The 26,430-nt window shown below is 46.9% G+C and overlaps 2 protein-coding genes across 4 annotated transcripts in view; one reads left to right on the forward strand and one right to left on the reverse strand.

The window, feature by feature from the left end:
- The window catches only part of KATNIP (katanin interacting protein), a 187,029-nt gene extending 184,467 nt beyond the window's left edge, over nt 1-2,562 (reverse strand). The window contains exon 1 of one of the 3 annotated variants that reach the window (XM_058569798.1): nt 2,197-2,562. In XM_058569798.1, coding sequence (XP_058425781.1) covers nt 2,197-2,203 — 7 coding nt within the window. In that variant the 5' untranslated portion in view covers nt 2,204-2,562. The remainder of the gene's footprint in view (nt 1-2,196) is intronic. The other 2 variants (XM_058569799.1, XM_058569800.1) reach the window with 2 other exon arrangements.
- The window catches only part of GTF3C1 (general transcription factor IIIC subunit 1), a 79,518-nt gene continuing 55,573 nt past the window's right edge, over nt 2,486-26,430 (forward strand). The window contains exons 1-6 of the mRNA XM_058569797.1: nt 2,486-2,706; nt 5,205-5,414; nt 9,757-9,933; nt 10,568-10,711; nt 13,218-13,314; nt 17,157-17,280. Coding sequence (XP_058425780.1) covers nt 2,486-2,706; nt 5,205-5,414; nt 9,757-9,933; nt 10,568-10,711; nt 13,218-13,314; nt 17,157-17,280 — 973 coding nt within the window. The remainder of the gene's footprint in view (nt 2,707-5,204; nt 5,415-9,756; nt 9,934-10,567; nt 10,712-13,217; nt 13,315-17,156; nt 17,281-26,430) is intronic.

Genomic DNA, 26,430 nt, shown 5'->3' on the forward strand with positions numbered 1-26,430 from the left:
AATAAACAACTATTAGACAAACTATAGTTATTCAGACTTCGGTATTTGGCAGACATTTTCTCAAATATGAAAGAAGTGAGCCTTTCACTTCAAGGAAGCAACTGGCAGTATTTGTTGCCAATGATAAAATTCAAGCTTTCAAGTGAAAACTCGTTTTCTACTTGTTTCCACTACCTGGAGTTTAATAGCTTTCTAATATTTAAACTCTTTTTTAAAAATGAGACAGGTGGTGATATTAATGAATATGGTTTCACTGATATTGTGTAATGACATGCCATTTGATACTGTGTAATGAAATTTTCAATTTCATAGATTGCATAACTCAGTGAACTAACGTTTTCCAAATGACCAATGCCTAATGTTATAAAATCATACATGGGTAAAATATCCAATCAAAGGGCAGGATAGACCAATGGATTTTAAGGTAACAGAGTTCAAAAGTTCACTAATATGGTTTCAGATGCCACATTGTGACTAACCTTCAAGAAACTACCACTTGCTAAGTTTTGGTATAGTATCAAAGAAGAATGTCTACAGTTATCTGAAAAGGCAATTAAAATACTCCTTGTTCCAATTATATATCTGTGTAAGGCCCAATTTTCTTCACATATATCAGCCAAAATAACAATACAACAGTTTGGTTGTTGAAGCAGAGATGAGAGTCTAGCTATTTTCTATTAAACCAGATATTGAAGAGATTTGAGAAAATGTAAAACAAAGCCACTCTTCCTACTAATTTTTTTGGGGGAGGAATATAACTGTTTTTCATTAAAAGTATTATATATGTTCAGAAATGATGGGTTTATTTTTATTTTTAAATGAATTGATAAATGAATGTTTTACGATTTTCTCAGCTTTAATTTCTGATAGGTAAATAGCATAGCTATAATAGACATAAACAAACCTCTTTTGATGTAAGAGCATAAAAGCGTCCTGAGACCAAAAAGATTTGACAACTGTTGCTCTATGGCACCATTACCTTGACCTTTCCACAGGGCCAAGTGGCAAACGACATTTTATGGTACCTCTGAAGTACAAAGGGCAAAGATGTCTTTTAAGCAAGTAACAGATTGTTCAATTAAAAAAATTTTTTTCCACACTGCATTCAGTGGATATTACAAAGGAGCAAATTCCCCAGAAGTGAGGGACAGTGGTGAAATGAGAAAAATGATCTGGATTCTGGCACAGACCCTACCAGTCTCTCTAGAATTTAGTCTTCCCATCTAGGAAATGAGATGTCAGAGTAGCCTATTTTTAGATTGCTTCCAATTGTCAATTCCATGATTCTAACCAGGGACCCCTAAATGGTGGCCCACAGGCTGCATCTGGCCTGCAGACTGATTGGCCATCTTGGTATTTTGAGAAGTGCCCCAGGAAAATAAACGGTTATTGCTGACTGAGAAGCTTCTCTTCCTGAAGGGGAATTGATCTTCAGTCACAGACCAATCCAGCCCACTAGACTTGCCCCTGCAGAGATCTGCAACCTCTGGAATGAAGGGCCTTAAAACCTCTTCCAAATCTCAAATTCCACAATTCAGCTCCAGAGACAGAGTATCTGTGTTCCTTACTCACTCTGCCACTTGCTGGCTGTTTGATTTGGGGCAAGTTACTTAGCTTCTCTGAGCCTCAGTTTCCTCATTTGTAAAATGGGATAACAACACTGTCCTCAAAGGGCTGTTAGGAAGCTTAACGAGGTGTTGCTTGACAGCATTAGAGTTCCTGGCACGGAACAGTACTAATTATTAACATCAAAGCACAGAAAGACAGTATTCCCTGGTCTCCCCCACTCCCCTTCCCAAGTCCCATTTCCCAGTAGCTGATGACCGCACTCCCCATGATGACGCTTACCCCCATACCAACTCCCATATCCCACCAGTGCCACATCCCAAGACACACAAGACCCTCCTCACATCTCTACCTCTCCTTTCCCACCCTAAACACCTTCACTGAGCCCCCGGCCAGTACCGGGTTCCTACACGACCACAGCTCGGCACCGTGGCCAAACCACTGACCACTCCCCCCAGCCTCTTCTCCCTATCGTGGACCACTAAGGCTCCCTTTCCCTCAGACTGGACACCACCTCGGGTCAGGCAGTGGTGGTCCAGGGGTCTGTAGCCTAGGATTCTGCCCGGAGGGGCCTCAAGAGGGATGAGAGAATAACCGCCCGACCTCCCGGAGGGGCCCACAGACACTCACCGTCCATCCCTAGAGGCGGCGGTTCCGGGTGTTCGAACCGGAAGCGGCCCCTACACTGTTTGCAGTTCCCCTGGTTACTGCGGGGTTCCGGACCAATGGCTGTGGAGCTCCACGGACTGAGCCCGCCCCCAAAGGGCGATACGTCACGCCGGCACGCTGGAACTCCTCCTCCAATCTCCGGGTCCGACCCGCCTCCCTGGGCTGCCGATCGTTGTGCGCAGGCGCGCTGGGCCGGGGCCGTGGGCGGCGTGGCGCGCAGGCGCTCCGGGCGCCGCCAACTGAAGTGGTCATGGACGCCTTGGAGTCTTTGTTGGACGAGGTGGCTCTGGAGGGGCTTGATGGCCTGTGTCTGCCCGCACTGTGGAGCCGTCTGGAGACGCGGGTGCCGCCCTTCCCGCTGCCTTTGGAGCCCCACACGCAGGAGTTTTTGTGGCGGGCCCTTGCCACGCACCCGGGCATCAGCTTCTATGAGGAGCCTCGGGAGCGACCCGACCTCCAGCTCCAGGACCGGTCAGCGGCCCGGCCCTGCGGGCGGGAGGGCGGGCGGGCGCAACGCCCGGGGTCTGGTGGAGCCTGGAGGAGGGGACCAGGTTCTGACGGGAGGGGCCAGGGAAAGGAGTGGAGCCGAGGGAGGCCCGGAAGTCTGATGGGCGGCGCGGTGTAAGGCTGATTTGGGGTCCCTCTGGCCTGGCAGAGCCCCGGCGTCTAATGGAGTTGGGGGTCATCTGGTTATGTCACATTAAGTCCGTGTGTGTGTTTGGGGTGGTTGTGAGCAGGACTGGGGGGATAGTCTTCGCGCTTCAAAGAATATTTCCTTTAAAGTAGAGGATACGATTAGAGCAGGAAGGCAGTTGAGATCAAAACTGGAGACAGTTGAGTTCATCAGACCTTTATGGAGCATTCATTCAGTGCCAGACTAGAGAGCCTAACGCAACTGGAGATCTACCTAACAGCAAGTTTGGCAATAATAGTAATAGCTAGCATTTATTGAGTGCTTATTATTGGCCTGGTACTAGTCTAAGATCCTGTTCTGAAGCTTCAGGAGGTTGAACTCACTTGATCCTCACTCACAGTCACCCTACGAGGTGGGTGCTGTTATCCTCCCCGTTTTGCAGAGGAAGAAACGGAGTCACAGAGAGATTAAGTAAACTGTCCAAAGTTATAGAGATTGTAAGTGACTGAGTGTTGATTTGAACCCAGGCCATCTGTCTCCAGCATCTGGAGCCATATTGTGGCTCTGGGATGAACCTCTCCAGAGGAGAGGTTCCCAGAGGTAACAGTGTCCAAAACAAGACTTAAAGTTTGGATTTAGGTGGCCAGTTGGCAGAGTATTCTGGACAAAGAACAGCAAATGTGAAAGCTTGAAGGAAGAGAAATAAGTTTAGTTGAAGTGTAGAATTGGAGGTAGAGAATGACGAATAATAGTCGACGCTTGTATATATGCTTATTGTGAGCTGGGACTGTTCTAAGATCCTGACGTATAGCAAGTTATTTAATTTTTACGACGACCTTAGGAGATGGGTATTATCCCCATTTATCCCCATTTTCCTGAAGAGAAAATTGAGGCACAGACGTTGTCTTGTTCCAGATCATCAGCTAGCAAGGGCAGAACCCAGAATTTGAATCCAGGAAGTCTAGGTACAAATCCACCCTGCCCTTAACCAAATTGGACTGGTGAGGTAATCAGTGGTGTTTTAATCCATCGAGTGGGGGCAAAGAGTGAAGTTGAGAGATTTGTAGTAATCTGGTCACAACCAACCAGTTATGGTTTGGCTTACCATAGTGGGGATAAGAATGAAGAGGAGGAGCAAATGGAATCAAGACAAGAGGCAGAAGAATCAAGAGGATTTTGTGACTGATTGGATGTGGGATATAAGGAAAGGTAGGAACCAGGATGATGCCCTTCGGTTCCTCATGTTTGGGCACCTGAGTGAATACTGATGCCCTTCACTGTAGTAGGGAACACAAGAGCAGCACGGTGGTTGAGTCTGGGGGGAGTTGGGGAAGGCGCTGAATGTACTTTGAGACACACTGAGTTCAAGTTTCCTTGTAGTTATGCAAGTGGAGATTCTGTTTAGTAAACATCTGGTTTCATGGAAGAGAACGCAGGCCAGAGTGAGGGACTGAACTAGACATGTGGAGTCATCCCATATGGTTGGTAATTAAAGCTGTTGGCTAGGATCATCCCTGAGAGTGTAGTGTGATTGGAAGCCTTAGACATGGCCCTACATGTAAAGGCGAGATAGAGAACCAAGAGCCTTCTAAAGAAGACCGGGGAGGTATGGCTGGAGAGGTAGAGGACAGAAGTCCAGAGTGGTGTCCTGGAAGCTGGAGGAAGATGTGATTTGAGAATGGAGGGTTAAGTAGTACAGAGGTCACAGAAAGAACAAGGAAGAAAGGGGTTGAAAAGTGTATACGGGATTTATCATCAACTAGACTAGAGCAGGATGTGAGCAAGATTTGTAAGGAAACTTGACAAACTTGGCTGACTGGATAGAAGAAGAAACAGAAGTCCAAGATGTCGCCGTGGAGTTGATAGGAGGCAACTGGGAGAATGTGGTACCAAGGAAGCACAAGGAGGGCCTTTATTGGAGGTAGGGAGAGGCAGTCATACTTTGGTTTTGATCTCATGGAATTTGAGGTGTTTGGTGGACAACTGAAGACATAGGATTGGTGTTTGGGGAAAAAGACAGGACTGAGGATTCAAAGGTGAGATGCAGACACCAGATTTGGAGGGAAACCAGAAGGCCATGACTTGGGCCAGTAAAGTGGTTCTGGTTCCAGCATTCAGCTTCTGGGGTGGATTTGGGGGATCCTGGAAAGGTCTGTGTTCTCTGGGATGGAGAGGCAGGAACCCTGCTTGTCAAGATGATCTGCACCTGTAAGGCAGGACTGAGTGATCTCACTCCTTTTCTCTGATCTCCGCCAGAGGTTGTCAAAAGAACACGTCAAGCGTGCATTATTTCTGAAGCTGAGTTGTGGTTTGATATTTGTGCTTTCTCCCTTAGGTATGAAGAAATCGATTTGGAAACTGGAATTTTGGAGTCCAGGAGGGACCCGGTCCCTTTGGAGGATGTCTACCCCATTCATATGATCTTAGAGAATAAGGATGGTATCCAGGGCTCATGCCGGTATTTTAAGGAGAGGAAAAACATCACCAGTGACATCAGGACCAAGTCTTTGCAGCCCCGTTGTACAATGGTGGAAGCCTTTGGCAGGTAACTGATTTGCACCATCAGACACTCATGGGTATCTTCCTGCTTTGAAGTCAGGGGTGTAGTCAGAGCATCAGGACTGGTCCGCAGCCTCAGTGTCTGTCAGAGTGCATCAGCCATGCGCTAAGCCAGTCCTCTGCCTTCTTCCCTCCACTCCTGTTGGGGCTGATTTGCTTGGGATCCTGCCTTTCTCTTTCCTTTGTGTCCAGTGCTAGCACAGTGGGGCAGAGCAGGCAGCCGTTATTTGGATTGGTGCCTTTTGTTCTCTTGTCCAAGCTGGGCCCTATGCTGCCCAGCAGTCCTTTTGTGAGTCTTCAGTCAGTGTCCCAATTTCCCAGAGGGTCTCAAGCCCCTGCCCCCATTCCCACCTGCATTCCCACTTTACAGAGCAGGGAGAAGCTACCCGAGTGAACTCTCCTGACTTCCACCTTCTTCCTCAACATGCAGACTTTTCCACATTTCTTTCCCCCTCCCTCATCGCAGAGGAAACAAGAAACAGTGGCCCTGTCTAGGGCTGTGGTCTGGATGCTTCTCTTCCTCCTTTTCTCCCCTCCTCCCCAGCCCAGCTCCCACCCCTGTCAGTTAGCTCGTCTTTCTCCTTTATTTTCAATTTCTGCCTGTCTACTGGTGGTTTCTCCTCTGCACGTTAGTGTGACTCACCCGTCTGACAACAGGACCTTCTCTGGACCTTGGATCCCCTGTAACTATAGCTTTCTCTCTGTTGCTGCAGCCATGCTTCTTGGAAGAAATAGCTATACTCACTCTTTCTCCCTCTTCACCTCCCGTCCACTTCTCTGCCCACTGCAGTCCTAATTTCTGCCTTTATCAATTCACCAAAGTCTCCTCCTCTACAATCCCTATTAACAAGCCTGTGGACACTGTTAGGCCCTTCATTTCCTTGACCCCTCTACACTGTTAGGGACTCTTGAAGCTTTTGTCCCTATGGCTTCCCGCTTTGTTTTTCTGTTCTCCTAGCTGATCCTCACCAGCTCCTTTGTGGACTTCCCCACTTCCTTCCACCTCTTAAATGTTGGCTGCTCCCAAGGGCTCTGTCTAGTCCCCAGACCCCATCCCAAGGGCCATGTGTGATATTTTAATAACCTCCCCCGCTCTTATTCAGTGTGCCCAGAAGTTAGAGCGTCACTCTCCCACCCTAAACCTGCCTTCTCTTCCTTTTCTTTTCTTCTTTTGTTTCTTTATCTGGTAAGAGGTATTCCCATGCCCCTGGCTCTAAAAGCCATGAACTTGGGACTCTTCCTAGGCCCCTTCTCTCCCTGACTTCTGAGTTCAATTGGCCACCAAGTCCTGTGGACTTGAGCTTCTAACTTTTTCTTAAACCCCCTTTGGCCTGAAATTAATATATTACTTTCCTGACTGCCCCCCTTCTTGCTGTCTCTCCTATTTCTAACTTTCCATGCTACATGGAGGGTTTTTTTCTCAGATGGAATTGTGATGGAAGGTGCCCTGGTCCCTCAGGGCAGAGGTTTCAAACTCACCATATCTGCCCCACAGACACACTTTGTTTAACCAGCATGGTGTTTTGTTTGCTTTTAATTTTGGTCATTGCTACTATTTGAAAATCTGGATTTCTAGCTTCTCTTGAAACATCACAAGGTCTAGCAGCACTGGGACCAAATTTTTACTAGGTGATGTAGGTTGGAGCCATGAGCTATGTCCCGCCCTGCTGACTGTGGCCCCTCAGGCTCTTCAGGACCTTGCCTCTGCCCACCCAGCTCTCTGGCCTCAGCCCCTTCAACTTGCCTGACTCTGCACTATGCGCTGGCTTGAACGTGTTGGTCTCGTTTCTGTCTCAGGGCAATGACACCTGCTCTTCCTTCTGCTTAGAATGTTCTGCCTCAGCTCTTCACGTCTCCACCTCCTTCTCTTCATCCAGCCTTCAACTTGGCTCCTCAAAAAGTGTCCCCTGTTGCCCAGGCACCATCATATTACTCTTTTCGGTACAAAAATGATCTTAAGTATTTATTTATGTCACTCTTTCCTCACCAGACTGTAAACTCCTTGAGGACAGGAGCTCTGTCTGTTTTGTTCATAGCTGTACCTCTAGGATCTGCAATGTTCCTGGCACAAAGTCGGCTCCTAAAAATGCATGTTGACTGGTTGACTGTACTGTTGGGTTTGCAGTTGTAACCCCCAACCTATGTCATGGAGTCTAAACTTCCCAGCATGGCATCACAAGGCCATTGAGGATGTGGGCTCTCCCTGACCCCTTGGACTTTTCTTCCTTCTGCTTCCTAGTTTGCTACCACACACCAGACTTCCTGGCTGTGCCACACCACTCGCCTCCCAGAGCAGGCATGCTGCTTCAAGCACCTGGAACCTTACAGGTTCTGCCTCCTTGCCCTGCCCCCCTTCTCCCATCCAGCTTACTGCTAACTCAAGAATCACCTCCCATGAGAGTTTTCCCTAATTACTATGCACAGGCTTTAGTCACACATATAGGCTTGAATTGGGTCTCCTCATATGTGTCATTTCATAGCCTCGGCCACCAGAGCTGTTCTCTGTCAGATCAGTTAGTGAACCACAGCATAATTGTTTGTTTTCTTGTCTTTCTCTTTTGGTAGACCGTGAGCTTCTTGAAGGTATACACCATTTTTATTTATCTTGGTATCTCTGATACTTGGTGTAGTGCTTAATCGGTACTTGAGAACCTGTCTGATGACCACGGTCAACAGATTAGGCCTAGCAGGAGTCATTGAGTCAGCTAATTGGAAACCTTGGAGTTATGATAGTACAAGGTAGTAAATGAATCTGAGTAAATTTAAAAAGCAGCAAACCAGTTCCTCTTTTTTCAAACTTTCTTTTCCCAACTGACCTCTTCCAATTTAACTTAATGAGCTGTTTTGAGACAGGAGAGCATAGGTCCTAAGTTTCTGACCTGCAGACACAGAAAGTGGACTGACTCTCTTTCACGGGTATTCACAACCTAACGTTCTTTTTGAAGATGGCTTATACACACTTCTGTGACTCTGCGAAAGACTAATTATAGGTCAAAAACAATGTGAAGGAAGCTGCAGTTAAGTTAAAAGGAAGACAACCTCTTCTTTTTTCTTTTTGCCTATTTGGTGGGAGAAGCCAAGACATCTGAGTGGGGTAGGAGGAAGGAGAACAGTCCGACTGAGTGTTGTGACTGAAGACAGACCTCGTGCCAGGTGTCTATAAACAACAGGCTGGGAAGAGGAGATGCTGGCTCAAGGTGGGAGGGGTTGGACCGTGGGTAACTCGTTCATCCGAGAAAAGGAGCTCTTCCAAGTGGGTGTATCTCGATGCCAAGGAGTGAGTGAGTGAGTGATGGGTTCTCTGCCAGCACACCCTCGTGGGATCTCTGCTGCAAGGCTTGGACCCTGAGAGTGTGTGAATGGAGTGGGCCGATCTGCCCAAGGTGTCCATTTAAGTTAGCAGGCAAGGCACTGCGGGGGAGTCTCAGTCTTAAGTGGTGCAGACTATTAGTCCTCAGCAGGAAGATCAGTATTCTCAGCCAGGGTGTCTTGAAGTGCCTTGCTGGGAACTGTCCTTGGCCTCTTTTTCAGGCATTATTTTTCGCACACCAAGTCAGTAGGAGGAACTAATGATTTGCCCGAGGCCTGGTCTTCAACAGGCTGCAGGTCCACTGATTACACAGTTCAGTGCTTTTGACTCCGAAGTTTATTTGTCCAGTTCAGTAGGCCAGTTCATTCACTTAACAAATGTTTACAGAGCCCTTACTGTGCACCAAAATTATTCTAGGCACTGAGGATGTCCTGGTGAACAAGTCGACGATGTGCCCCCTCTTACGGGGCTGGTATTTGAAGAGGGGAGACAGACAGGAATGTCTACAAAAAATTATGGCCATTTCAGAGAGTGCTACGTCTGTGAGGAATATGCTCATAGGTGGGGAAGGGACTCTGGTTAGTATTTGTGGGAAGGCCTGAGGAGTTGATGTCTGAGCAGTGACCTGAAGGATGAGAAGGAATCTGCCACCTGAAGTCCTGGGGGCAGAGCAGCTGGGCAGAGGAAACAGCTTGTCTCAGGACCAGCAGGGCCGTCATGGGTGGGGGCAGAGTCCTGGAAGGTATGTAGGACATTCCAGGCGCTGCTGGGGCGTTTGGGTTCTGGGCTGAGTAGCCTGGCGAGGCCTGGGAGCGCTTTAAGCAAAGAAATGATGAAATGGGCTCTCTTCACCCTGAGCACCGTGCAGTTCTAAGACTGAAACCTCCTTAATGGGGGGACTCTTAACCTCTCAGAAGCAGCAGAAAATGATGATTCTCCAAGGTTCTGCTTTTTCATATTTCTATTTTCTTAAAATCAGTTGAAGTTTCTTCTTCGTGTGGTTGTTTCTGATTTGCAGGTGGGGGAAGAAGCTGATCATTGTTGCCTCCCAGGACATGCGGTATCGGGCCTTGATAGGCTTGGAGGGCGACCCCGACCTGAAGCTCCCTGACTTCTCCTACTGCATTTTGGAGCGATTAGGCCGGTCCCGGTGGCAAGGAGAGCTCCAGCGAGACCTCCACAGCACTGCTTTCAAGTAAGGGGATTATTTGCTTCTCTGCTTTAAATGATAGGGCTCCCTGATCATTGTGCCCTGCCTGCAGACACAGGGGTCTGCTGGCTTGGCCTTCCCGTTCCTCTCATCCCTGCCGCCTAGGAGGCCACAATCCATGGTGATTGGGAGTGCAATGCTTTCTTTTTGAGGAGACCCTTGGGTGCCTCTATCATTTCTTGTCCAAACCAGACATTTGAGAGTGGAAGGTGGAGCTGACCAGAAGGGGTGCCGAGGCAATGGGCATAAATCGGGACCACCTGGCAAAGCAGGGTGTATGGTCACCCTGGTTATTGGCCACAGCAGGATTAGAGATCCATATCTGATCACCTCCTCTTTAACCCCTGTTGTCTCCCACCCAAGCCATCCCTTCCCACTCCACTTCCCCGTACCTCTCCCTCATTTCCCCGTCTGCCTCTCCTGGAGGCCTGGGGCGTGCTCTTAGGCTGAGGCACGGCTGCTCCTTCCAAGGCTGTTGTCTCATAGCGACCGCTCTCTGAGATTGGCTGGATAGGAGGTGTGTGTCTCTGGTATTTATGTCCAGGTGAGAGGCTCTTCACATTGTGGGGTGAGAGCAACCAGCAAAGCCAAATGACAGCCCACTCTTCCTTTTCTGCAGGGTTGATGCTGGGAAGCTCCACTATCATAGGAAAATTTTGAACAAAAACGGGCTCATTACGATGCAGTCACACGTGATCCGATTACCCACCGGGGCACAGCAGCACTCCATCCTCCTGCTCCTGAACCGGTTTCATGCGGACAGGTACAGTGTGCAGAGATCAGAACACTTTATTACGTCTGTGTTTCAGCCATGTGTGTTATGCCTTTAAAAGTCATAGAGGCCAAATCAGAATATGACTATAGCTTTTTTAAAAAAATACTTTCTGTCTATTTCTGATTATGAAAATAAGTCATGCTTATTTAGAAAATCTGGAAATTATACAGAAAAGAAAAATACCTATAACTGCAGCACAGCAATAGAGACTGTTAACATTTTGGTGAAAACTAGGAAGAGTGTGAAAATAAAAGTAAATAAGTCAAATTTGATTTTTTATGGTGACCGAGTTGAGATGGAGTTGTATCAATTTAAAATTGGCATGTGTTTCCAACATGTAACCATCATAATCAATCTATATGGTTGAGATGGTGAAGTTGTGCTAAAAGATTACTGTGCATGGTGTTGCTATTTAGCTGTGTATTGTAGTCCAAACAATATAGCAATGTGGTGAAATATGCACATTCCCTTCTGAGGACCAGGGAATCTCTGGGAGTGAGTCTCTGACTCGAATCCTCCCTGTGGGAGTGACTAATTACCTGGCATAGGAATGGGGGAAAGAAATGACCCACCACCCTGCAGAGAGGTCTCAGCCTGCACTTCACACCCCATGTCCTCCTTTGTGGGAGGGGCAGAGACCAGGGTGGGGAAGAGTTGAGCTGGTGCAGAGCCTAAGATAAATGACCCTCAGGTGAGTAAGCTGGGAGGCCCCCAGTGCCTGCCCCACAGTGCTATGTGGTGGAGGTGGAGAGTTGGGAGGCAGAGAGCAGACCCTTTCCCTGGACCAGTGGGAACAGCTTGGCAGTTCTCCCCTGGTCGAGTGACAGAGGCCTTGCTCTTTACGCAGTGGCCAGGCACTCCCTCCAAAAGGGAGGTGGGCTGAACACTCAGGATTAAGTGTAAGTTTTAAAGTTTACGGTGCCCACTACATAGCACAGGGCTTAGCCCAAAGAAAGTCCTTGATATACTTGTGTAGACTGACTGTTGACTAAGGATTTCCAGGAGTGAAAATGTCACTGTACTCCTGTCAAATCTCCAAATTTGTCTTCAAAGCTATGTTTCAGAAATACTACGTTAGAATGATGCTTCAAGAATTTGCATTTTAATTATTTAGTCATACTGTCGATTGATTAAATACCTTTATCACCAAAGTCATGACTGGTGTGTAGCCTGTGGTCTACAAAGAACATAGGGTAGCAGCTGTGGGTAGGAGAGAGAACAATGGACCAAGTCAAGATCTGTATTTAAATTTTTGCCCCTTACTTGAGCAAAGTCACTTGACCTTTCTGAACCGCTGTCTCCTCCTCTATAAAAGGCCATAGAGGCCGGCCCGGTGGCATAATGGTTAAGTTTGAGTGCTCTGCTTTGGTGGCCTGGGGTTTGCGGGTTGAGATCTTGGGCTCAGACCTACACACCGCTCATCAAGCCATGCTGTGGCAGCGTCCCACACACAAAACAGAGGAGGATTGACACAGATGTTAGCTCAGGGGCAATCTTCCTCAAGCAAAAAAAGAGGGATAGGCAACAGATGTTAGCTCAGAGCCAATCTTCCTCACCAAAAAAATAAATAAATAAATAATGCTAATAGATAAAATAAATTAGGAAATTTGACTTAAAAAAAATTAAATAAATAAATAAATAAATAGCCATGACACAGCTTGGTACTTGGTACTAGGTCCTACACGGTAAATACCTGTGCCTTCATTTATTCTTTCATGCGTTGAGAGGTGGTAAAAATGGAGAAGTGGTAAAAATGAAGAAGTGGGTGCAGTCTCTGGATCCCATACATATGCCCTCCCTGCCCCTAGGCCTGTGCGCAGTTAAAGCCAGGTTCGCCTTCCCCAGCCGCACTGGCAACAAGGCTCCTCCCTGCGTCCCTCCCCCAGTTTCCCCCAGGCACACACAGTCAAGAGCCATTTGCTCTCTTGAGTAGCTTCCTTGGGGGGCCATTAGCTTGGAAGCATTTGTTATGATATCCATTTCACAATAAAAATGAGATGGAAGGTGGGATTGATCACACCAGTGAAGTCAGAGTAGAGACCAGGGCTTCAGAAGCAGAGGCATCATGACATAGTGAAGAGAGCACTGGATTCAGAAGACCCAGGTTCACGTCTTGACCTGAGTTTTAGAGAAGCCTATTAACTTTATGAAACAGTCCCCATCCTTCTTCACCAGTGGTTTATAAGGAAATATATAAGGTGCTTCCTAAACTTTAAGGTGTTGTAAAAATGTAAGACATTTTAAAGAATCATTAAAGTTTTAGCCAGTCTAGTCTGTACACTGCCACTCGTCAGATGCCCTTGGCTGTATGATGGAATGCTCAGAGGCTCAGTGTCTCTGGCGGTAAGGTGCAGGAGTTGGGCTGGACAATCTCTGAGACCTAAGACCAAGGTTCTGTAGCTTGATGTTGTCATTTAAGTCTTACCTTGTCATCTTTGAAAAACAGGCGACTGCACTAGGTTTGAAAAAATGAACTCTTGTGTATTTCTCACAGGAGGAGCAAATACGACATCCTCATGGAGAAGCTTTCTGTGGTGCTGAGCACGCGGAGTAACCAGATCGAGACGCTGGGAAAGCTGAGGGAAGAGCTGGTGAGCTGCCGGGGCTCCCCCTGTGCAGGGCTGAGCTGATCTGTACCACAGCGTGGAGGTCTTGGTCAAGGGCAGATTAAATTAATTGCGATTGAAAGCCCTTTATGGACTTGACTATCCCTAACCATGAAACAAGGGGGATTTTCCTTTGTTTTACAGGATGAGAAAGTGCTCAGTCCTTAATTTAAATCCTTCTTGCTCTTGACTGCCTTCCACTGTCCTCTGGCGTTTGCTCTAGGACCTGCTATAAAAGTTCATGTGGAATACTTTTGTAATCGAGCTTGTAATTTTGTTCCCACTGGTTTTATACTGAAATGACAGGGACTGCACTGAGAAGGAGGTGAGACAACATAGAGAGAAAAACAATTATTGACCTGCTGCGTGTTTGGGCCCAGGAACAGGGCAGTGATGCAGTGAGCATGACAGGAAGAAAGCATGGAGGTGGCGCTGCTTCCAGTCTGAGCTGAACAGTCTTCAGGGGAAGTTAGGAGAGAGCCAGCGTTGGAAATGGGAGCAAAGTAAAACTGCCCTGTAGGTTAAAGTAGAAATTAAACCTTAAAATTTAAGGTTAAGCGTTTTGGATAATAGTAATTTGTCCCCAAAGGAATGTGGTTTAGAGTCTGATTGTAGACACCAGAATAATCCTTGTTGCCCCTCACCCTGTGCTGCATCTGATTTCGTTGTGCAGAGGGGAAGGAGTCTCTTCCCTATTGCTAGATTCGTTGCATGCCCAAGTCTCTTTAAAGCAGAGGTTACAAACCGAGGCTTTTGGGTCAGGTTTAGCCTGTATATTGTTAATAAATTTGACCCAGCATTTTTTACAATTTGAGATTCGCATAAAAACCTAGGTTTCCAGCTTGCCTTGAAATATCAGAAGCTCTGGCAAGCCTGGGCCTGTAGTCTCTCATGACAACAGTTAGCTGGAGATAGCTGTGCACTGGCCAGCTCCCCCCAGACCCCTTACTTCTGTCACCTCTCAGACACTGAGGCAGAGGGTCAGTGCCGTTTGTTATTACGTGGGCACTGCTGTAGAAGAGAAATATTTATCTGAGTCTTCATCAAAAGTAGAAAATAAAAGATTTGCTGATACGACCTCTTCTTGAGAGACCGTAGTAGAAATGAAGAAAATTCCTACATGTTAGATAAACAGATATCTGCCTACTTTGTTCTTATATTGCCTGTCAAGCCCATGCAGACATTGGAGATTGAAACCCTCCACCCTACTGAGTCACTCAGGCGTGGGAACACCATGCTGGCCTGGTCTCATGTCAGCACTGTGGACTAGCTAAGGAATAAGATTTGACTGTTACAGGACACTGTTTTGTTTATTTATTCAACAAATACTTTAATGAGCGTCTAGTTTGAGTCAGAACTGTGTTCCGCACTACAATGACAAAAATTAATGAAGGTGACAAGTCTAGTGCTGTCGTGGAGCCATCTAATTGGAGGGGCAAACGTTTGTGTGAACACACTTAGGCTAGACTGCTACTTAGAGGATGTGTCTGAGCTCCATGAAGGGAGAGATGGTGCTTTCTTCAGAGAGCTGGGAAAAGCTTTATAGAGCAAGTTACTGTTGAGCTGGGCTTTGAAGAGTAAGTGTGCCCGGGGCAGACAGAGGAGAGAAGGCATTTCAGGCAAAGGAGAATGGCTTGAGCAAAGGCATGGAGTCGTGGGAGTCCGTGGGACGCTTTACAGGTCGGCAGTAGTCCTGCAGGCAGTGTGCTTGGGCGGGAGTGGTAAGAAATGTGGCTGCAAAGAAAGGTGAGCCAGATACGAATGGTCTTGAGTGCTAGGCTGAGGAGTTGGGACTTTAGTCTTTAGCCAGAGTTACAAGAAGAGAAGAATGTTTAGGAAATGAACTGGTGGACGGAAGAGAGAGATTGGAGGTGGGGCAGCAGGGTGGGTGCTCCTGCCTCAGGCTGGGTAGGTGACCACCGGGGCTTGAATTGTTTGAGCTCTTTTGGAGGTGACACTGGCAGGACTTGGTGAGTGACTGAAGCCAGGCCGTAGAGGTGAAAGGAGAAGGGGTCTTGTCATCTGGCTCGAGTGATTGCCCCTCCCTGAAGTGGACTGAGCTTGAGGGCAGGCTCCTGAGAGCAAGCACTGCCAAACCCCCACCACGAGGACAGTGCCTGGCCCACGGTGGACGCTCAGTCAATATTTGTGAATGGATATTTGACTGAAGGAGAGAGTACAGAAAGAGGAACAAGTCTGGGTGAGGACGAGGCACACGACAAATCTGATTTTAGGATTTATTGAGTATGAAGATCTTCTGGGACGTTCAGTTGGCAGCTGGAAATAGGAGCGGAGAGACTGAGCAGGATTTGGTGAATAATTAGCCTATAGATGAGACTGATGCCATGAATACAGATGCTGTCTTTTTTGAGGAAGGGGGTCTCCTGTTGCTTCTTTCTCTTATTGCTGGGCAGATTGTGCGAGTCTTTGATGGCAGCCCCCCAGAAGGCAGGACTACATCCTCCTCCCCTGCTTAGGTTGGTCCAGGGCTTAGGACCATATGTTGAGGGGCTTGATGGATGAGTTTCCAGAGGGTCTTTCCGTGATCCTGGGGTATGGCTAGATTAACCATAGATGCTATTTACAAGCCAGTGGGTTTGAATGTGCAGTAAGTGAGTCATCTGTATTTCTATGATAGCCGTATGTTCTGTTGCCCAGTGGCTAGAGTGCTGGCTAGTCTGAGAGCTGATCACACATACGTGGCAGCAGCAGCCCACGGACATTTACTCGCTCTCCCTCCCCCAAAGTGTAAGAGGACTCAATAACTCGTGGTCCTGAGTGCCTCCTGTTGTTCAGGCCATAACTGACTTACGGCAGCAGTAACTGCCTCACTCTTCCAGGGGCTGCAGAACCAATGGCCAGCAGTGGCCAGGACATACATGAGTGACATTGGCCGGGCGTAAAAAAATTTTTTTGATATCAGTATGGATTCAAGAAATAATTTAACTTTCCTCTTAACTACCAGAGGAGAAAAGCAGCACAAAAATGGTGATAAATGGACACTGACTTTCAGCCTCAATGTGCAAGGGTCTGATGGGAGCATGAAGGCCATGCACCCTGGAGACGGGCGTGCTATCTGGAGGGAGCAGCTGGTCCTCGCTCCTGCTGACTGCTGCTAGGAGGAACTGCAGTCCTAGGATTTGTTGCCAGATCTTGTTTTTCAAGGGAAGCAAGAATCTGGATTTTTATATGAAATCTCTCACTTTACAGTGTTGGCAAGTAGATTACTTTTTAAAAAAACATGTAGGTGAAAAAATATGGCCCACACTGGAGGCTGCTCTTTGGTAACTCCTGCAGTTAGGACGTACTTATTATCATTGTGGTTGTATCACCTTGCAGCAATATGAGTGACAGAGTGGATGTACCCATCATCATTTTGTTGAAACTTCACAGATAGACTAAATTAAAAAATTTTTTTAATTCAATTTTTTTTCTATTTCTGCCACTGCCTGTGGGAGAGGCGTGTGTGTGTATTAATAATTAATACTCTTACTTGGTTAAAAAACCAGAAAAGGTGTACAGGGCAGTCTCCTTCTGTCTGTACCCCATCTGCCTCATTTTCACCTGTCTTTCAGGATCTCTTTTAGGCAAATCTCTTTCCCCCTCTCGTAATCAAAAGGCAGGATCGTTTATATATTGCTCTGGACCTTGTTTTGTTCCCGTGACAGCATAGCTTAGCGGTCTTTCCTTCTCAGGACCTTCAGTGTTTCCTCATTCAAGATAATCAGTGAACTCGGATCCTGAGCTTGTGTTCGTCTGCATGGCTCTTGAGTAGTTTCAGATGCCTTGCTCTTACCTAACAGTAGCCTGTACGTTTTGTTTGGCAGGGGCTGTGCGAGAGAACGTTTAAGCGTCTGTACCAGTACATGCTGAATGCTGGCCTAGCAAAGGTGGTGTCTCTTCCCTTACAGGAGATTCACCCTGAATGTGGACCTTGTAAGACAAAGAAAGGTAAGGGCGCTCTCAGCCTCTGTCCCTGGGCTGCACGGACGGCCCTCACTTCTCCCCACTAAGCTCCAGCCTGTCTCCCGTATCACGTTCTGCCTTGCAGTGGGATGGTTTCACGTATTTTGTCAACTCCTTAGTCCTCAGTGCCTGGCTCAGGACCTTGTGTATAAAAAGTGCTCAGGAAGTGTTTGCTGAACGAAAGCTGTGCTACCTCCCAGCAGACGTCTCTCTGTGGATGGCCCGCCAACATCTCAGATTCATGGTATCCCAAAACACAAGTTCATCTTCTCCTCCTTATGCTAAGCCACTATTCAGTCTTCAGCCAGCATTTCTTAAGTCCCTAAACCATGTTGTATGAGCTCCTTATCCAGCCCTGCAAGGTGGGTGGTAGTGTCACCATTTTACCCGCAGGAGTGTTAAAGTTAGGAGATGCCAAGTGACTTACACAGGTTAAGCAATCAGTAAGCGGCAGAGGTTGGATTTGACCCTGCAAAAGAAGTTAAGCTAAGGGCAATAGACTGAAACTTTAAAACCTTCCTTAGTCCTTTGTTTTTCTCAATTCTTGATTTTTATCTCATGCTGTTTACCCCCTCGTGATTAGCCAAAGTCATTTGAAAAGCTGAGGGTCAGAGCTTTCAGTAAAAGATGATAGATGGAATATGTGCATTTGTCTGCACTTTTCCCTAGCTCCTCCTTAGTGATGATAAGGGATATAAAAGGAACAAATCCACAAGTACAAAGAGAACAGGACAGGAAATGTCAGTAGAGAGCATCGTCAGCAACAATTTGGTGCTCAAAGGCGGATGGACAAATGGTAACTGACTGAGCAAACTGGGAAAGCTAAATGCCAGTGAGGGCAATAGCTAAGAATTGACACCTCAGACCTGAAATAGACTAGAAATTTGGAGGTTCCAGTTACCTTTGAAAGCACATGTGTGGGTGGGGCTGGCGACAAGAGGATTGCTTGATAGTCTGTGTGAAAAACCGTTGCACCCCTGAGTCTCTGTCCCTGCTTTGCATAGCCGGGGAAGAAGCCCTTTTGCACAAAGACAGAAGTCTGGGTTTATCTCAAGCTATGCGCTGGAGGGTTTCTAGACTCACAGACATGAGATCCAGCTGGGGACAGGGTGCTGAGCTGAAAATGGGGGTTATGTGACAATCTCCATACACTAAAAGGTGACGGTCCCCTCGCTACATTTTCGGTTTGGCTGCTAGAATGCTAGCAGCCAGGCGTACAGTTCCCTAGGCCAGAGACTGGAGGCTTCTTTTCTGCAGAAACTGACTAGTCCAAGAGAAGTCCTCTAGAGACTGAAACTTGGGGGTTTCCCAACACAATAGCTGGCCCCTGCCTGCTCACCCTTCATAGAAGCCCACACAATGGCAGCCTCTCCTTCCCTCGTCCCTACCCTGCAAAACAGCCAAAACACAGGGCTTTGCAGCAGCATTTTAAAGCTTCACCAAACACTTGAGAACTCTGTTATGAATGTAAGAGAAACAAACGAATTTAGGAAATAGAAACGAAGTGAGAAGCAGAAGAAAACATAAAAGAATCCTCAAAGAGAGAAGAGAAGATATTGTATCCCTGAAATCAGAGAAAGGCTGTACAGGAGGGACATGCAGAAAATAAAAAAGAGCTCTTAGAAATCAAAGGAATATGACGATCACAAGAGAAGATTTAGTGGAAGGGAAGATAGTAAGATAAAGTTGAGAAAATTTCCCAGAAAGAACAGAAACTCAAAAGAGATGGAAAATAGGAAAGCTAAGTTGAAAGGAAGAGATTGAGCTTAAAAGGTCCAACATCCACACGGTAGGGTCCCCAGGGGGAGAGGGAATGTGTGCAGAGGAATAGGAGGAGAAGAGGGGAAATGACACAAGGAATTTTCCCAGATGTGAAAGACATAAGTCCTAGATCAAAAGACCTATCAAGTGCCCAGCATGATCAATGTAAAGAAACCACATCAAGATCCAAATTCCTGAGACTCCAGACATCTGGGGCTAAGAGAGGAGACATCGGACTTCCCAATAGTACCTGACACTGGAAGACCTTGGAGCAACGCCATCAACATTCTGAAAGGAATGGACTTTCAGTCTGGGATTCTTTTTCCACCTTTAGCAGCTGTGAGAAGAAGGACAGTTTCTTCTGAAACAGTTCATCTCCCATCTCCCATGTTCCCTTTTAGGAAGCTACAGGGGGGTGGACACCATCAAATGACAGACTAAGCCAAGAGGCAGGAAAACATCGGGTCCAGGAAGCAGAGAGGACAAGGAAAACCTTGGGCAGATGACGGTGGAGAGAGAGATCATGATGACAGGCTCCAAGAGCAATCCGTCCAGATGGGAGTAGGGAAGAGGCCTCCAGGAGGGATGGAAGTCCACGCAAAGCATCAGTTGCCTAGTGCATGTGAATGTGTCTAGGGAAAGTTGTACTTTGGCAGAGAGTCTGAGTGTGAATTAGTGATAGATCTGTAGAAAACCAAGCAAATGGAAAAGAATGAAGTTATAAACTCCAAGGGACACCAAAAGGTGTAGAAGAAAAAAAGCTTAGGGCCTGTTTGCCTGACTTTGTGGGCATAGCAGGTAACCTGTGGAGACTGGCTTCATTACCACAGCTCAGGAGAGTGTGTGCTGAATGAGGACAGACCACTGTACCCACGACATAGTTCAGTGCCCACAGGAGGTGGGCAGTTGTGTTTGTTGAGTGACTGAACCGTCGGTCTGAGGGACTTTATTTCCTCACTTAGCTGATGGAATCACTGCCCACCCTGTCTGGCTTCCCTGTGTCTGAGAAAAGTCTTGTGGAGAAGATGGTAACACACAGATCTTACCATACGACAAGTGTATAAAGAAAGGAGGGAGCACCTGGGAGGTAGGGACGCCCCCCTAGAGTGACCTGTCTTTGAGTCCCTTCAGTGCTGGGTAGGTGCGTTAACTGGTTGAATGACTGGAATTCCTCAGGGGAAAGAGTGGGTGGCATCAGGCTTTAAGTCGACAGGAAGCCGGTAAACTTGGCTTACTTACTTAACCAAGTTAAGTCAACTTCCTGTCGACTTAAAGGCTGCTGGGTGCTGTGGCGGGAAGAAAAGGTTCCAGGAACTGAGGGGTGTCCTGGGGACTTGACTATTAGAGGCTCCCCAGCATTTGACTTGGAAGTATGATTATCTGAATGCTTAAAATAGTAATGACCTGGGGATCTATTAGTCATTTTTATTTCCCGATTTATTGGAAGAAAGGCATTAAAAATAAACAGGCTGGAGTAATTTTATTTTTAAAGTAAAGAGAAACTAAGAAGGAAATACCATTCAAGAACGCTTCTTGCTGGGCAGGCAGCCATGGAGCAGAGCTCCTCCCAGGCTTGAGGCCACTTGACACTAACAGTCCCCGGGAGTGGACTTGGATATGAGACAGCCCCGGGTTAGAATTCTTGTCCTCTCACTTCCTGTTGGGGTGACCTTCAGCACGTTTTGACCTCTCTACACCTCAGTGTTTTCCTCAGGATTATCTGGGGATAATAATACAACTTTGCAGAGTGTTGTGGGGCTTCAGGAGACAGTGTGCACAGAGCAGGGCCACACACTGGTGATGGACACATCAGGAGCGTATTTTATTTAGCTCACAGTGTTTGTTTTCATTGAATTAGTTGCTGATATTTAAATTTTTTTTTTTAATTTTATTTATTTATTTTTCCCCCAAAGCCCCAGTAGATAGCTGTATGTCATAGCTGCACATCCTTCTAGTTGCTGTATGTGGGACACAGCCTCAGCATGGCCGGAGAAGCGGTGCGTCGGTGCGTGCCCGGGATCCAAACCCGGGCCGCCAGTAGCGGAGCGCGCCCACTTAACTGCTAAGCCACGGGGCCGGCCCAGTTGCTGATATTTAAAAATCAGAAATTTCAGGGGCCGGCCCAGTGGTGTAGTGGTTAAGTGCACGTGTTCCGCTGCGGTGGCCCGGGTTCGGATCCCAGGCATGCACCCATGCACCGCTTGTCAAGCCATGCTGTGGCAGCGTCCCATATAAAGAAGAGGAAGATGAGTATGGATGTTAGCCCAGGGCCAATCTTCCTCAGCAAAAAGAGGAGGATTAGCGACAGATGTTAGGTCAGGGCTGATCTTCCTCACAAAAAAAAAAAGGGAAGAAAAAGTCAGAAATTTCACCTAAAAAGTCAGCCTTCCCACTTGTAAAAATGAAATTAGGCAACATTGAGCTGCATTTCTTTAATAGCAATTGGCTGGGCAGAGAGGTGCTGCCCTGTTTCTATGGAGCCCACCTTCCCCATTGACCAAGGACACCCTGCTTCTTCCTGCTCTGTAGCGCACAGCTGGCTTCACCTGGCACGTCGTCTGCCTGACCCTTGAAGGTGTGTCCATGTCACACAGTGAGTCATCCTAGTTTTCTTGAGGCCTGTGCTGGGAAGAGAAGCTCTTGACAAGAAGGGTCAGGATGACTCAGAGCACAGACTGGGTACTAAGGGTAGTGAGGCTTGGGCTCCTTATCGGCTCCTTATGGGATTGTCACCCAAGACGATGACAATCAGAATTTTTAGATTGTTGCACACACACACAGTGAGCCCATTCTGACTGTTCAGGAGGCTCGTCTCGTTCCCGCCTCTGCTGCTCAAGCTCATTGTTAGGCTTCCCTTGTCCATGTCCCGTGTCACACGGTGTCCCCCTTATTTGTCCGTGTGACTTTTTCCATCTAGGTCATGAGCTCCTCAAGGGTTGTGGCAGCACACCTCATACTTTCTCTCCTTAATGCCTGTGCAGTGTCTGCTTGGAACAGAGTAGGTGCTAAGTAAATGTTTAGCAAATTTAATTTAATTAGGTGTCCCTTCAGTTACTCTCCTTGTGCAGGAGACAAGGGATGAATGCACAGTTTGTCTTTTTTTTGCCTTGAGCTTTGTCATCCCAGTTTGCAAAATTAACATAAAACCTTCCCTCTGAGGCATTATGGAGTAGACAAGGCTTAAATAATAAATAAAGATGATGTATTACTTTGTGTAAATTTACAGGTGTGCCTGGATATATGAGTTGCTTCTAAAAGCCTGTAAACAAAGAGTTTGGATCTAGGCATATTTCAAATGCGTTATAGAAAGCGGCAGTGATCTGTTTTGCAGAAAGCAAAAAAAAAAAAAAAAAAAAAAAAAACCTTGGTAATGAAAACAGTCACCCTGAACTGATCTGTTTTGCAAATTTTGATTATTTTCTTCAAGTGTTTACCAGTCATTCTGTGCTAACTAAATGGTGCTGAGAACAGAAGGGAAGAGAAGTAGAAGTTTAACTTTGCAATCCCTCAGACAAAGACCCCAGCGGGAGCAGTTGACAGAAGTCGTGCTCCCTGAGGCTAATGACTGAGGCAGTCTCAATTTGAGCAGGTTTTCTAGGTTCAGTGACAAGGTGCACCCAGCACTGAAGAGGATGAGGGGTTCTAGCATCTCTACCTCCCTGTTTATGATGTGGACTCTTCCACAGCGGTTGCCCCATGACTCTTAAACAATAGAAAACAAATTCAACAAGATTGCAAGACACAAGATCAGTATACAAAAATCAGTTGTATTCCTATACGCTTTAATGAACAATCCAAAAATGAAATTAAGAAAACAGTTCTGTTCACAACAGAATCAAAAAGAATAAAGTACTTTGGAATAAATTTAACAAAAGAAATACAAAGCATATACTCTGAAAATGATAAAACATTGTTGACAGAAACTTAAGGTCTGAGTAAATGGGAAAACATCCCCTGCTCATGGATCAGAAGACTTGATATTGTTAAGATGGCTATACTCCCCAAACCAATCTTCACATTCAACACAATCCCTATTGGAGTCCCAGCCGACTTCTTTGTGGAAATTGACAAGCTGATTCCAAAATACATATGGAATTGCAAGGTACTACCCAGAAAGCTAAAACAGTCCTGAAAAAGAAGAATCAAGTAGGAAGACTCACATTTCCCGATTTGAAAACTTACTACAAAGCAACAGTGGTCAAGACTGTGTGGTACTGGCACAGGATAGACTTAGACATCAATGCAATAGAACTGAGAGTCCAGAAATAAACTCGTCTGTGGTCAACTGATTTCCACTGAGTGCCAAGACCATTCAATGGAGAGAGAAGCCAATCACAACAGGCCATTACTGTAGGATTCCATTTATAGGAAGGTCCACAATAGGGAATCTAGAAATAGATTGGAGAGTGCTTAGGTCTGGGAGGCAGGCAAAGAGGGCTGATTGGTAAAGGGTTTGAGGGGATGAAGATGTTCTAAAATTAACTGGTGATGGGTGCCCATACCTGTGAATATACGAGAAAACCATTCACATGTACACTTTAAATGGGTGAATTGTATGGTATGTGAATTATATCTCAATAAAGCTGTTAAAAATTAAAATGAAAAATAAAACCAGGGAACACAGAACAGGGTACAATAAGCTAAATTAAGATCATTGAAATGGCAAAAGGGGACATTTAAAAACTTATAGTAGGATTAAAGTATACAAGCTAAGAGAAAAGAGAAATGAGCCACAATAGGAAGGATTAAAATGCAAAGTAAATATAAAGGTTTAAAAGAGCTTTAAAACCAGAAACCTGGAATTAAAAAGACTGAAAATCAGAAACACAAAAAAATAAAGGGTGATGGGCTGGCCCTGTGGCCTAGTGGTTAAGTTTGGCACACTCTGCTTCCGCAGCTTGGGGTTGGTTCCTGAGCATGGACCTACACCACTTGTTGTTGGCCGTGCTGTGGCGGTGACCCACATATAAAATAGAGGAAAATCGGCACAGATGTTAGCTTAAGACAAATCTTCCTCAAGCAAAAAGAGGAAGATTGGCAACAGATGTTACTCAGGGCAAATCTTGCTCAGGAAAAAAAAAAAAAGGTAAAAGGTGAGCATAAACATAAGAATAAAAAAAAATTGTCAGAAGAGTTTAAAACCTAGAAAATCAATGGTGATAAATGGAAAACAGTTAAAAATAGCAAGATTTAGGGGCCGGCCTGGGGGCGTAGTGGTTAAGTTCGTGCACTCCGCTTTGGCAGCCTGGGGTTGGCAGGTTCGGATCCTGAGCACGGACCTATGCACCACTTCTCAGGCCGTGCTGTGGCAGGTGTCCCACATATAAAGTAGAGGAAGATGGGCATGGATGTTAGCCCAGGGCCAATCTTCCTCAGAAAAAGGAGGAGGATTGGCAACAGGTGTTTGCTCAGGGCTAATCTTCCTCACAAAAAAGCAAGATTTCTTTAAGTTAAAAGCAACAGAGGTGACTAAAGGACACTAGCTAAAAAATGAGAAGTAATTACTATCATTAATAATTAAGATAAATAAAAGAAAGGGACATTTTAATATTTAGGCAAAAACTATTAAAGGCAAGAACCTAAAAGAGTAGAGAAAGGGGTCAGATCTGCAATGGCGTAGATTCCTGGCCCAGAGTGACTTCACAAGGGGCTGAGGCAGCTCTCCAAGGGGCGCAGGCATGTTAGGGGAGCACCCTTGGCGAGGAGCAGTCCTTTCCTTCCCTCTAGGCTCTCTCCTGGGAGGAAACAGGGCTTGTCTTAGGGCGTAAAAAGAGGAAGGAACTGGAGGAGATTGCACCATTTTGTATCCCATTTTGTGGTCAGTCTTGGGGGGGGGGGTGGGGGAGAGGTAGAAGAACCACGGAGGTAACGTGCCAGATGCTGTGCCAAGCGCTAGTTCTTTGATTCTGATCCTTTTATCCACCCCATCACATGGGTACTGCTGTTTTTCTTCATTTCACTGGTAAGAAAACCGAAGCAGAAATCTCTGGCCTGAGGTCGCAGAGCTGGGGAGTGCTGGCGCCTGGGTTTGAGCACAGGAAGTGTGACTCTGGAGCCTCTTTGTTAGTCAGGCCCCTCCGCAGCCTCCCGCAGAGACTAGGCTGAACTAACAGGAAATGGAAGCAGGGTAGGCAAGGGCCTGGGGTCTGAGGGAGGGGCGGGGGCTGCAGGTGAGGCCAGCCTAGGACACTCCTGAGGTAGGAGAGTCCTGAGGTAGGAGAAGATTTGGACTCCTCCTTCAGGCCATCTTCCGTTTCCGGCACAGAAATAGCTTGGAGTCATGCCTATAGACTAAAGGCAAACATGCCTACCAAATAAAAAAGGAAATATCCTTTGCTTGGCATATAAACCTTCTGCAATCTACCTTCCTCTTCACCCCACCCCACCCCCACTTCCCCAAATGGACCTGGCCTTTCCCACCTCTGTGCCCTTGCTGGTGCCCTTCCTTCAGCCTGGAATGCTTGGCCTCTTGTGCTGTTACAGTTCTTACGTATCCTTGAATATATCCCACCCAAATGTCACCTCTTCTCACTACCTTCCCCTGCCCAGCCCCATCCTGCGTCTTTCTCCTTTACCAGCTCTGTGCACTGGAAGTAGTAGCTTGTTTCTCGGTAGGCATCCAGCTAGATGGCGTGTGCTGAGCATTCAGTGTTGTTTCAGGCATTATGCTGAGCCCTGTACGTGCATCACCATTTAGTCCTCACCCCCGGGTCAGACTGGACATGCGGTTAGGGTTGCCTCCGTTGTATTGAGAAGGAGCCTGGGGCTCAGAGAGGTTAGGAGTCACCCATGGTGGAGACAGGACTCACACCCAGGCTCATGTGAAGCCTAAGCACACCGTCCTCCTACGCTCCCTGGCCTCTCTCAGACATGACCCTTTCCAGGGGCAGGGACCCTGTCTTACTCATGTGGCCCCAAGGCTGTGAAACCGAATTAAAGGCCTCAAGCAATCTCCTGAGGTTTTCAGCTGGGGCAACTTGATATGACACTTGATCCTCAAGAGCTGTTTTTCCAAGGCTGTAGTGATGGCACAGGCAGTAGCAGGCACTACTTCCTGAGTGCTACTTGTATGCCAGGCACTGTCCTGAGCACTCCATGGGGAAGAGACTGTTCCTGTCCCCATCTTACAGCTGAGCAACCTGAGGCACAGAGAGGTCATGTCTCAGCCATGGTTATACAGCTGGGGAGGGGCAGAGGCAGGTTCATACCAGGCGGGCTGACGTCATCGGCCTGGGGCGTGGGCTGCGGTGACCTCCATCATTCTGGGTGCTGCCCTGAGTCCTGTGCTTCCAGCCTCTGCTCAGGCCTCTGCAGGTACTGAGGCACTTAACCTGCTCAGGTTGTCCTGTTTGCTAGCTTATCATTTCGGAGTCC

This window comes from Diceros bicornis, chromosome 26 (genome assembly GCF_020826845.1).
Source record: "Diceros bicornis minor isolate mBicDic1 chromosome 26, mDicBic1.mat.cur, whole genome shotgun sequence".
In the NCBI taxonomy this organism is placed as follows: Eukaryota; Metazoa; Chordata; class Mammalia; order Perissodactyla; family Rhinocerotidae; genus Diceros; species Diceros bicornis.